General features: G+C 36.4%; 1 protein-coding gene across 5 annotated transcripts in view; it reads right to left on the reverse strand.

Annotated features, from left to right (window-relative positions):
• The window catches only part of vps13a (vacuolar protein sorting 13 homolog A), a 397,184-nt gene that overhangs the window by 63,535 nt on the left and 320,815 nt on the right, over positions 1-12,834 (reverse strand). For 3 of the 5 annotated variants that reach the window (XM_069930496.1, XM_069930495.1, XM_069930501.1), the window contains 4 exons: positions 10,442-10,605; positions 7,809-7,854; positions 7,600-7,723; positions 4,427-4,541 (listed from right to left, as the gene is read on the reverse strand). In XM_069930496.1, the coding sequence (XP_069786597.1) occupies positions 4,427-4,541; positions 7,600-7,723; positions 7,809-7,854; positions 10,442-10,605 (449 nt within the window). The other 2 variants (XM_069930500.1, XM_069930497.1) reach the window with 2 other exon arrangements.

The following is a 12,834-nucleotide window of genomic DNA, read 5'->3' on the forward strand; positions in this document are numbered from 1 at the left end:
CTGATAAAATGGAAATGATAACAAATGGACACCAATAAGGTCTTAATATTACGTCAAACCGAGGAGAAACTAAGAGATTGAATTTTATGAAAATGCCAAATCAAGCTTTTGAACTTTCGAGTTGGGCAACAAATATTAACAATCCTTCTAAATTTGTCTTCATGCATGTTTAAATAATTGTTTGAATTCTCAAGTCAAAAATACAGAATAGTACAGAACAAGAAGTTGTTTGTTTGTGTTTCTATTCTTTGAAGTCTAATCTAGGTACAACCATTTCCTCACTCCAATCATTTCCCTTAACTAATCAACTAATTCTTCTTTGAATTCCATATTGAAATTGCACTTACTACCCATCAGGCAGAGTTTTCTAAAATAAAACCACCCATCTTTATCGTCTTCTGCTGAACATCCAACATGCTCATGCTTATCAAGCCATCAATACCTGCTCTATTACTGGAACTTATCCTCTTTGTGGCTCAAAAAAATATACTGTACTCTTCAACTTTTCTATTCCAATGAGAACCAGCCCAACCTTCATAGGTTTTGTAAATAACTATTTCCTCGTTCATAGAGCCATACTACTAACATCTTCAGTGCCTTCTCCAGAGTATCAATTTCCTTCTTATAGAACCATAGAACATTACAGCACAGAAACAGGCCCCTTTGGCCTTCTAGTCTTTGCCAAACCATTTTTCTGCCTTGTCCCACTGACCTGCACCCAGTCCTTCACCATCCATACTGTTACGAGCCCAGAGGACCCCAAAATCCAGCAGCAATAGATGTTCACCACGACAAATGGTTACTTAAACAAAAGTTGCTTTAAATTATCTTTAAACATGAAAACAGAATCACTCTTTAACTTATCACTATTAACTTAACTAACCTAACTTAAACCCCTTCTAATTCTAAGTGCACGTGTATGTTATGTGTGTGAAAGTTCAGAAACGTTCTTTGATTCACAGTCCAATTTCACTTCTCAGTTCACTGGTTGCAGGCAATTCTTATACTGCGCACATAATTTAACATTTATAAAGTTCACCAGGCTTTGGTGCTTGAAAGGTAAATGGTTACCGCTCAGGAAGGTTCTTGTCAGTTTTCAGAGAGCGATGTGTTGTTCCAGGACACCCACAACTGATTTACTTCCATCAACCACTTCAGTGGCTTGCGGAAGAAACTTACTCTCTCAGGGTTCTCCAGATGATAACCTCTTTCTTTCAGGTCACCACAGAGTGCCTTTTTCTGTTTCTCTTATTTCAAGTGAAACATTAGACTGCCAGTCCTCTCCTCTTGCATGAACCACAAGGGCTATGACCAGACTGAACCAAGCACTCTCAACCCATCTTCCAAAAGGGGTTTCCACAAGCTTGCCAGCTTGTCCTGTAATACACTAGAACTGATCTCTGTCTCTCTCAGAGAGAAAGCCTCTTTGACTCTCTCTGCTTGCAAAGCCACATGACCCTCTTAGAACAGCAAGTTCCACTGCAGACAATCTGCAGCTCTGAAAAGCTCTTTTATCTGTTGCGTTTTTCACAATCCATTAAAGTCTCTTGGGTACTCTCCAAAGCTTCTGCAAAGATTTTTGGCCCCGACATGTCTAGCATGGGACGGAGCTCCAGTATTTTAAATAAGATCTTTTTTAAAGTGTTTGTATGTGACCTACACTAAAACCTTCCCCAATTTATCTGCCAAAAACATATCTGTATTCTGTCACAATACCTCTCACATCCATGTAGCCATCCAAATTCTTCTCAAATATTAAAATTCAGCCTGTATTCACTACTTCAGCTGGCAGCTCATTCCATGCTCCTACCACTCTGTGTGTGTGTGTGTGTGTGTGTGTGTGTGTGTGTGTGTGTGTGTATGTGTGTGTGTGTGTGTGTGTGTGTGTGTGTGTGTGTGTGTGTGTAGAAGGTCCCCCTAAACCAAGGGTCCCCAAACATTTTATACCATAGACCCCTTCACGGCAGGAAAGTCTCCCCTCCTGTGCTGACAGGGGAGTGGGGATGTGGAGGCGTTATTTTAAATCGATCCCCTGGCATTTATTGACTCTCTGGATTGTCCCATCAACCCCTGAGGAATGATATCTACCACTTTGAAGAGCCCTATCCTAAACCTTTCCCCTTTCACTCATATCTCACCTACCCTCAAAAAAGCCTACCTATATTTACTGTCTATCCCCTCATAATTTATAGTTTCTGATTAAATCTCCTCTCATTCTTCTATGCTCCAGGGAATAGTCCTAATCTGTAACTCAATTCCTGAAGTCTGGACAACATCCTAGTAAATCTTCTCTGCACTCTTTCAATCTTATTCATCTTTCCTGCAGTTAGGTGACCAAAACTGTACACAATACTTTATGTGCAACATCTAGAAATGGACATGGTACTCTAGCAGGTTTTTACTAGTGCTTTGTTCACATTTGGCAATCTGGGTTTTGTTAGGTTTTAAACTACAATGCTAATAATCATATGATTTATTAAAAGGTTTTATTAATAACATGCTTTCTATTTCAAACATTCCTGATGACACTTCAAAATTTATAATTTTTCATAAATTGCCTCTCATTATTCCCTTTAAACCCAACATTTTGGGTTCAGTTTTATTAGCCATGCTTCTAATTTCTCATCCATAAACATGTTCATTACATGAACAAATTCAATGTAGAAATGTAAAGCAGCCTAATATTCAATATCCCATTCACTCCAAAATCATACAATTCATAAAGAAGAACATTCCATAAATATTTGGCCCAATAATATATCACAATTTGAATCAAGCCCAAACTTCCAACCTCTTAAAATAAACATCGTTACAGAAGTTATGGATCTTGCTGTTCACTAAAACCATTTATATTGGCCTGTAGCTTTTGGGGAAACATCAGCATAAATGCTGATATTTCTCCATGCAAGTGTGCACACATCAGAATATCCATGTGAATTCTAAAAGATGCGGTTTGCCACTGCTTTAATGAATACATCAAAAAAGCAACATTTGCAGCAATTCTTTACCACTTGTAGTATATTCCATGTGAATATATGCCAGCAAAGTGAAGTGTTATATTCACTACTAAATACTATATTGAAAATCAACTGGCTTCACTTGGAAATTTCTTTGATAATTGGGAAAGTACCAAATTTCATTACTAAATGTCTTTATTTAATTCCCATCAAAATAAACTAAGAAACATGTTTTATTCATTTACATCTGTTCTTTTCACACCCTATAGCTCAACTTCAGCCACTCCTAAACTCATCATAATGGAGAGAGGCAGCGCAAGCTAACTCAGAGGTTGTGGATTAATGGAAAAAACTGTCAAAATTATTCATCAAGACCAGTTTCCACACCAATCTGAAGTCATTCATTTTGCTGCTGCCCACCTCACGTAATAATTATTGGTTAGAACAATGAAGTAGTCATTATTTAAAACATGTTATGTTGACGTGATAGTTAATGGATTTGTAATGAAGTGCTAGAACATCTGAGTGTAAAAAAAATTAAAGATTCATAATTTCAAATAGCCTAATCAGAAACTATAAAGCCATTTTTGTTTACATTTTATTTTATTAGATGCAGACCTATAGAGAGTTAAAAAGCCACAAGGTTGGAGTTAAACAGGGAAAATTGAAGCAGTGTGATGAGTGACATGAACAGAACTAAAGAAATCGGACAAAGCTTTTATTACAGCATCTTCACAATTGTACAATTACCTGAAATTCTTATTTCATTCTCAAATACAAACTACAACACATAATAAATTAAAAAAAAACAGCAATAGAAAACTGGAGCATTAGCCAAAATAAAACTGCAAAAGTGGAAGTAAACAAATACTAAGAGAACAAAATGATATTCTACACCAAAATATTTTCTGCAATATTCTCTCCTCTGCCTTCTTTGATTTGTGCAACTTGCACAACTTTAGTTGGAAATGTTCGAGAATACAGGTATGTTGTCCTTTTCTTTGTCTATCCCTATGTACTTTCCAATGTGCACTTTTTCAACTAAAAACAAAACCATAAAAGAGTAAAACACTAACAGGACCACTGATGGTTATGTCTATAGATAACTGGACCGTTCTGAATGCATGCATCGATTATACACAGAAATTTGATCAGATTGATCATGAGTATAGTCATAGTCAACCTATTCCATTCTCTGCACGCCTTTCCTTTCTGCAAGCATGGTAAAGAGGGAAAGAAGTAAAATAACTAGTTAGTTTTTCTGCAGTTTTCTGTACCTTTTTTGGATAAATATACTAAAACAAAGTACAAAGCCATCAATATATTAGTTACACAGAGCACATATTATATAAACAACAATTTGTTCAGAATGAGCTCGATATAATGGAATTTAGAAATTCAAAGTGCTTTAATTTTCAATATTTGAAACACATTTAACAGAGTAAATATAGTCAAGTAATTACAATTACCTGAAGGATCTGCAGGCCAACAGCCTCTCTCAACCTGTATGGTCGAATTACCCCATCTTCGTGAATAAATCGAGGTGGTCGAAGGCTTTCCACTTCTTCTGATGTTTCTGTAGCTCTACCACATTGAAAAGGTACGGAAATTAAAAATGTGTGAAGTAAAATCTCAACTTGAACCAAAATAGCCAGCAACATTTTTTTTCTTTCTAGCTGGATCCACAAATTTGACTTTCAACTGAAATTTGTTTAGTATTTACAGATCAGCCTACTTGGGCTGAAGGGCTTGTACTGTAATGTTGTATTAATGATTAAGTTAAGTACTGTCAACGTGAAACATTTTGTGTGCACCAAATAGGAACACGAATCCTGCACTGAACAATTGCACAAGCTGACTCATGCTTGAAAAAATGTCAGCGTATGTTTGCAGTTCCTACTGCTGTTAAAAATGACAATCAAAATTTCATAAGAACCCTCTTGAAATTCTGCACAACTGAATTGTAACAGTGCTCCAGATTTTAAAAGGCACAACTGGAAGCCATAGGTATAAAGAAACAACCTTTTTGTTGGAAATCTGAAATAACGAGAGAAATTATTAGGTAACCCCTGAGGAGAGAATTAAGTCGATGATTTTTAAAATTCAAATCAGTAGTTGGAAATCAAACATTTTTGAATTACAAAAGAGCAGGAGGCATGGAATATCTGTGACGGGATAATAAACAAGACTGAATGAAACAAATGGTGATGGTATTGGTTAAGGGAGGGTGGTGTATGCTTGTTAATTACAACTGATTTATCTGAAGGAGATAAACACTGGCAGAGATGAATGAGCAGAGGAGAAGAAGAAAAACAAAGCAGGAACCAAGAGATAAACACTACAGTTGGTGGAAATGTGAAATAAAAGTTATTTTTATTCCCTTTGATTTCACCTAAAAGGGATAAATTCTGCCGTCCAGGAAGAGTGCTCCACCCTGGGAGTTGATTGCATGCATTGATATCGGTCTGGTTTGATTGAACCTATATATTCCATCACAGTCCATTCATGTTTCATCAATGGCAATGTAAAGCATTAGACTGCAATCTCTCTTTGATACTTCTCCTCTCAACTGGTTCTCCTCTCAACTGGTTCTCCTCTCAACTGGTTCTCCTCTCAACTGGTTCTCCTCTCAACTGGTTCTCCTCTCAACTGGTTCTCCTCTCAACTGGTTCTCCTCTCAACTGGTTCTCCTCTCAACTGGTTCTCCTCTCAACTGGTTCTCCTCTCAACTGGTTCTCCTCTCAACTGGTTCTCCTCTCAACTGGTTCTCCTCTCAACTGGTTCTCCTCTCAACTGGTTCTCCTCTCAACTGGTTCTCCTCTCAACTGGTTCTTGTGTATTTCCCACATTAAATTATCCCAGACCGCAATTCCATACTCCAGTGCAAAAAAAGTCAGCTACTGGTTCTTCATGCCCAGAGTTGTTCATGGTCACCCATCATAGCCACTTACAGCTCATTCAACAGCAAACCATTGTCAATGGATTTCTAAATATACACATACTTAAAAAGAAGTGAGACACCATGAAATCCTTAACAATAATTGAAAGTGTAATTTAATATACAAAACAATCTCTGGATGATTTTATAGTTTGCTGACAGCTGTACATGAACACAATTAAAAAAAAAGCTGTTCTACATTGGTGTCCAATCTGACATCCTCAACATAAACTGGCTGAATTCGAGTGCAAACTGTAGCCACGGTAAAACTATCTGCTAAATACGCTGCAGCAATTTGCCAAAGCTTCTTTGACAGTATTTTCTAAACACACAAAAATGGCCACTAAAGAGTACAAGTAAAACAGATGAATACAAACGTCAACACTTACACATTACAAATTATATCTTAAGTGAGCTCTACTTCAAAACAATGCATTCCTCATCAAGGTTAGGTCTAAATATTTCTCAAAAGCAGGATAGGACAGACAGTGCGGGAATTTGAAGATAGCGATATTAAAGTATATTCTCACTACCTTGTGAAGTTTTGCATGAAACAGAAAGGATGGGGCAGAGATGGTAGAAATATTCACCAATTTCTATCAGCAAGGAGAGTTTATGGATATTATCAAACATTTGCAAAACCTAAATCAGCTTTTCAAAAGAGCACAAAATATGGTGTGAAATGAAAGTAAAACATTTGTGACGGAATCAGCAACAGGGGGAGAAAGGGAGGCGTATAAACATCAGATCGAGTCAGGAAACTGATTCCATGCAATGCCTAACGTGGATTCTATTAAACCAGCAGAATGTTATTAAAAAAAAAAGACACTTTATCAGTTCACACCTCGAGTCACTAAAAAAAGTGTAATTATTTCATATATCAGTGAAGAACCACAAGACTTTGGTGACATCAGATAAAAAATTAACAGATGCCAGAAGTAAAAACAGGCAGTATCAGTCAAAACAGTAATAGATTAAACATTCCAGTTGAAGATCCTGGGCTTATTCATTTTGCATGATGGAAGAGGGCGCAGCAAAGAAATTGCTGCTGCTGTTCAAGTTTGTTATTATTTTCTCAACTGGGGATGGGCATTAAATGCTAATTTTCTTTCATTTAATGTAAAGATACTGCACAAATGCCTGCTGCTTAAAAACACCTATGTGACTGATTAACCTACCATCTTTGGTGGGAGGAAACTCAAGCACCCATAGGAAGGCCACCAGGAGAATGAACAAACTCCTTATAGATAGCAATGGAGTTGAACCTGGGATCTGGCACTTTAATAACGTTGCATTAATCGCCTCTCTAACCGTGCCACCACTGATACTACCCATACTGAAAACAGAGTATAACCCCTGATATCCAGAACCCATGGTAATTGGTTGATGCCAGACAAGTGAACTTTCTGGTTGCTAGAGATTGCATGCTGCGCGATTTCACATTTTTTTACCTATTTATTTTCCAAAATTTTTATGCTGATTGCTTGAGTTCTGTATAATAAGGGTTTTACTATAACTGTACAGACAAACTCCAATTCCATTCTGTTTTCACCTAATTTCAAAACATAAATAAAACATTAATTCTAAAACATCAAATTAAAAAAAAATTCAATTACTGATTTGATGGAACACAACTGTGTAAAGTTCAGAGGCTTTTTTTTTAAAGCACAGCAGTATTTACACTGAGTTCAGAATGTACTTCACCTTTTTATTCCTTGAAAGGTGCTGCTGGCCAGGTCTATAATGCCCCCAGCTGGTCTTGCCACTGCTCCAACCAGGCCTTTGCCAAATCCTTTAAAGAAACCAGTTGCTCCTTCCTTCTGTGCACCTTCAAATTAACATTTAAAATTTTACTTTTTTATAACTATTAATATTTTAAACCAAAATAGTTACTACAATACATTTTTGTTTACCTTTGATAGGTTTTGTCACTATTCCAGTGATTCCACTCACAAAACCCTTTTAAGACAAAATAAAATTTCTGTCAGCCTTTTCTGAACACATTCCTCATAGTGAATGTTACAGCATATACAAAACCATAGATGAAAGTCTGTAACTTTGAACTATTGCATGCAAAGTTAGTAGCACTAAAGGGAACTTGTAAAAGAATTACAATACTCAGTGCAGTCTAGTGAAGTGCTCACATTGGAAGATTAATGATCCAGTTGTGTGAAATAATAATACAAATAACCCAGAATAAAGCCAAAAACTGAAAACTCTCGATCTAAAAGACATATTGCATCAATAAAATGAACAATGAAACAAAGTCACAGAGACATGCTAGAAGAATAGAGGTTAGATAAGAACTAGCATAAAACATATAGTTCTGATTATTAGAGAGGAAGAATGATAATATTTAGAAGTTATTTATGAGGATATTATCAAGGTGAGAGAATCACGTACCTCACATATACTAGGAGAGATTGCATTGACAGAGATTGTTTTCTTTGGAAGACTTGGATGTTTAACAAATTGTGGAAAAAAAGAGGACCCAGTTCTCTTGGAGGTCAGATTAATACTGATGGAGTGTTGCCCCTTCATTTTAAGAGGGTTGAAATACAAATAAATGGAAGTTTATGATAAACTAAGACTTCACTTCGAGTACTTCCATAGTTCATTTAATTCTGGGCATCATACTTAATTCTGGGATAGTTTGGCATTTACTTGAGAGGGATAGTTTGGCATTCAAGTCATTGATTCACCTGTGACACTAGACCAAAAAAAACACTTCAAATTATGGGGACATGGTCCATCGGTAAGATTTGCATTTTCTTCAGTGGGAAGTTATAACAGGGCAGGTAATATAATAGTTAAAAATTATAACTAATTTTAAAGGGTGAGTAGAGAAAAATAATTTCCTTGTTGGCGAGTCTAGAACAAGGTGACGGACACAACCGTAATATTTAAAGTTACCAAGAGGAAAGACATAGATTGATCATGATGTGAATGGTGAAACATAAGTGAATTACCTATTCATAGCAATAAATCTAATTTGTTTCCTTGCCGATTTTGTACATTAATCAGAAGAATGCATCCACATCAAAAAGGTAAATTACAATTCTGATCATATGAACCAGGGCTGTATTTCCAAGAATCTAGACATTTTGCAATGATTCAATTAAAATTTGAAATGTTCAGAGGAACTGATCAGGTGAATTGACAGAAACTACCTCTGGGGCAGAACAAAAAAAATCAAACCCAGATATTAGACATGAAAAAGGTCCTAGCAAAAGGGTTTTGGACGTTTGAATAGCAAAAGTAACTGTGAATATTCTATCTGAAATTAAAGCATCAAGATAAAGAGCAAAGCAGAGCTTTACCTTCATGGACTTGCAGAACGAGTTTGAAAGAATAAGTAGCCTGTTCCCCTGCTTGGGTACATAAGAATGTGAGAAACAGGAGCAGGCCCCTTGAGCTTGTTCAACGATTCAATAAGTTCAAGGCTGTTCTGGCCATCAACTCAGCTCCACTTACCCCCTATTCCTCATAACTCCTAATCCCCATATTATTCAAAGACCTCTGTCTTAAATACAATTTATGAAGCAGATAATTCTACAGATTCACACCCCCTGGGAGAATCAGCTTCTCCTCATCTGTCTTAAATCTTCTCCCATAAACTTGAGGCTCTGTCCCTTAGTTTTACTATCCTCTGCCAGTTTGATATATTCCTTTCAAGTTATATATGCCTCTGAGGTTTGGCCTCACCTTTCTAAACTCCATTAACTATGGACTCAGATCCCTTATGAAATAACCCTAATTTCCAAAATCAACCTGGTGAACCTCCTTGCACAAACTCCAAAATCAATAAATCCTTATTCAAGTAAGACCAGAAATGCACACAATACTCCAGATACAGCCCCACTAGTGCAGTGGCAGCAAAACCTCCCTGTTCTTAAATTCAAACCCTCCAGCAGTGAAGGCCAAAATCCCAGTTGCCTCCTTGAATACCTGCTATACCTGATAAGTAACCTTTTGCGATTCATGTACAAGTACTCCCAGGTCTCTGTACAAAAGCATGCTCCAATTTTTCAGTTTAAATAGTAGTCCAATTTACTATTTTTCCCTCTAAGGTGGATGACCTCACATTTACGAACATTGTACTCCATCTACCAGGCCCTTGCCTATTCACTTGCTCTTCCTATATGTTCGCTGCAGAAAATGAGTGTCTTCTTCACAACTTGCTTTTCCACTAAACATAGACATGATACACTCTGTCTCCTCCTTCAAATCATTTATGTGTATTGTGAACAGTGGCAGGCCAAACACTGATCATTGCAGCACCCCTCTAACCTCTCATTGCCAACCAGACAATTTCCATTTATCTCAAATGTCTGCCTTCTATTGGTTAACCAATCCTCTATCCATGCTAATAGATTTCCCCCCAACTCCGTGCATCCTTATCCTATACACAAGTCTTTAAAGCTGCACTTTTCTAAACATATGGAAATCCAAATATATCAAATCTGTTTCTTCCCCTCTCTCCACTGAGATAATTAAACTGGTTTCTCTCACACAATGTTAAAAAAATCAATTAAGCAAACCCTACTGATATCAAGCCTTTTCCTCCGCGTGTTATTCCTTCTTTAATTCCACTTGGCTGCTTGTTCATGGCTTCCCTACGCCTCTGCTGGTATTCTTCATCCATTGTTATAGCAGCTACTCCTTTTGCCATTGCGCCAGTTATCCTGGATGCAGCACCCGCAATACCACCTGCAGGCAAAATTTACAATGAATAAAATTTGAATCAAATTTTGAAGTTCTTCAATATTTTTGTTTTTCCTCAATATGAGAGAATCTTGCATATTGATTATTTCTATTGAATGGATATAGGTTCAAAGGTTTTAAATCTCAAAAGCAATCACTAACACTTATAACTAACTCAGCAAATATTTATGCTTGTACATACTGATTATCAAATATATAAACTGTTTAAAAATATAATGTGGGGGGGGATTATTTTAAAGTTAATTGTTCATAAAAAGTGGATGCTGTTCGTAATGCTGATATTTATTATCCAGTTTTCCCAATGAAATATATTGCATTCAATATCCTTAATCCTGGAAAAAAAATGCAAACTTGGTGATTGCTTTGCAAAGTAACTGTATTCAGTCCAGAGGAATGATCCCAAACTTTCTGTTGCCTGCCAGTTTAACTCTCTATTCCCACTTTGACTTTTTGGTCTATAAATCCTGCACTGTTATAAGGTCTAAACCAAACTCGAGGGATAACACCTTATTTCCCTACCAGAATCAATAATGAATTCTCAATTTTAGGTAAATCACTATTTCTTTCTGTATGTATCAGAACTGGCCACTTCTGTCTTTGAACGTTTGGCTCAGTTTTCCTGATTCTATAGTACAGTACATTGTTTGAACAGCTGGGCTTGTCCAACAATCTCACCAGTAAGAACACAACACAGACAAAGCAGCTTAAACTCCGATTGCTACTCCATTAATTAACCACTATGCTAATGTAATACTAACAAATTACAAAAGCATTTTCAACATATGTTTATCAAGATTCAGCACAGAATGTTAAATCTTGTATTGCTTTCAGCAATCTTTCCAGGTGCTCAACAACTATGACTTCACAAACATGCAAGACCTTAAGTGTACAGAAAATACTCTTTCTTTTCTCCTACAGGTGCAAGACTTGGATCATCTATAGAAAGACCTGCAAAATCAGAAAAAGTGCCATATTCTCCATGTTATTCTACATAAACTATGAGAATCATTGCACTGAAGTTAATTTCCTTACAGAGGCCATAATCTTATTGGTGATGCCCTGATTACCCAGCATCAATTTAGGTGCGGTTGTCACTTTGTGGATGACACCTACCAAAATTACACCGATACATAACAAAAAGGGGCTAAAAATGTTTCAACAACTCTTTCGTGACAAAAATCCATGCCTGACATCTGCATTAAAATGACCCTTTATGAGAAATAGCTCAGATCATCCGGCAACTTCTTGCCAAAGAAGCAAGAACTGAAGAAAACTGACTTGTCCTGGTCACAGATAAAGAACAAAACAGTTTCACTACAATGGTAGGCAAACCCTGCCTCCTATCATCATCTGTACGATCAATTATGCTTAGGATCAGACACTACAGTCATGCAAACATCCCCATTAAAAATATCTGTCAAAGGGATATCCTTCTATCCTGAGGCATCATTACCACTGACAAATTCATACACTTAATCCAACAATACAATAACATGATGCAAAAATGTTGCAATGCTACCCCACTGTGAACTGCATCTTTTACATGCAGAAAATAAACAGGAAAAATCTGGATCCTTAACTGGTAATAATATTAAAAATAAAGAAATAACAGATATATCAAGAAATTTCTTGGCATCAGTTTCAACAGTGCAAGAATAGCAGAGTTTACTGGAAATTCCAATTAAATAATACAAATTGGCGACAAAGTAATGAATCTTCAGGACCAGATATGTTCTATCTAATGATATCAAAAGGAGAGAAAAACAACATTCCATATGGATGAAATATAATGTTTTCATTTCACTTGCTCAAAAACATTCCTTTACATTGGAAAAGTGCCCATTATAGAAAAGAAGGAGGAATTTGGACCTCCAAAGATAGAGCAGAGCACTAGTGAAAAGCAATAACATGTTCAATCACACAAAGTAATCAAGAAATGTGAATGGGATGTTGAAATAAATGATAAATTAAATATTTATGTTCAAAAAATACTGCAGGTTTACAAGTTACATTATTGCAATAAAAAATTAATTTCCAGTTATTCATAAGTTTCTGTGGCAGGATTTAAATTCAACCTTGATTAGGAAACTGGAGAATTCTGAAAACACAGTCTAATATTTTAACTCTTATGCTACTATCAATGCCATCATCCAACTTTTACAGTGGCCTGAGTAAGCAAAAGAAGGTTTAAATGAATCATTAAGGAATATGGAA

The sequence above is a fragment of the Narcine bancroftii genome, chromosome 1 (assembly GCF_036971445.1).
Source record: "Narcine bancroftii isolate sNarBan1 chromosome 1, sNarBan1.hap1, whole genome shotgun sequence".
NCBI lineage: Eukaryota > Metazoa > Chordata > Chondrichthyes > Torpediniformes > Narcinidae > Narcine > Narcine bancroftii.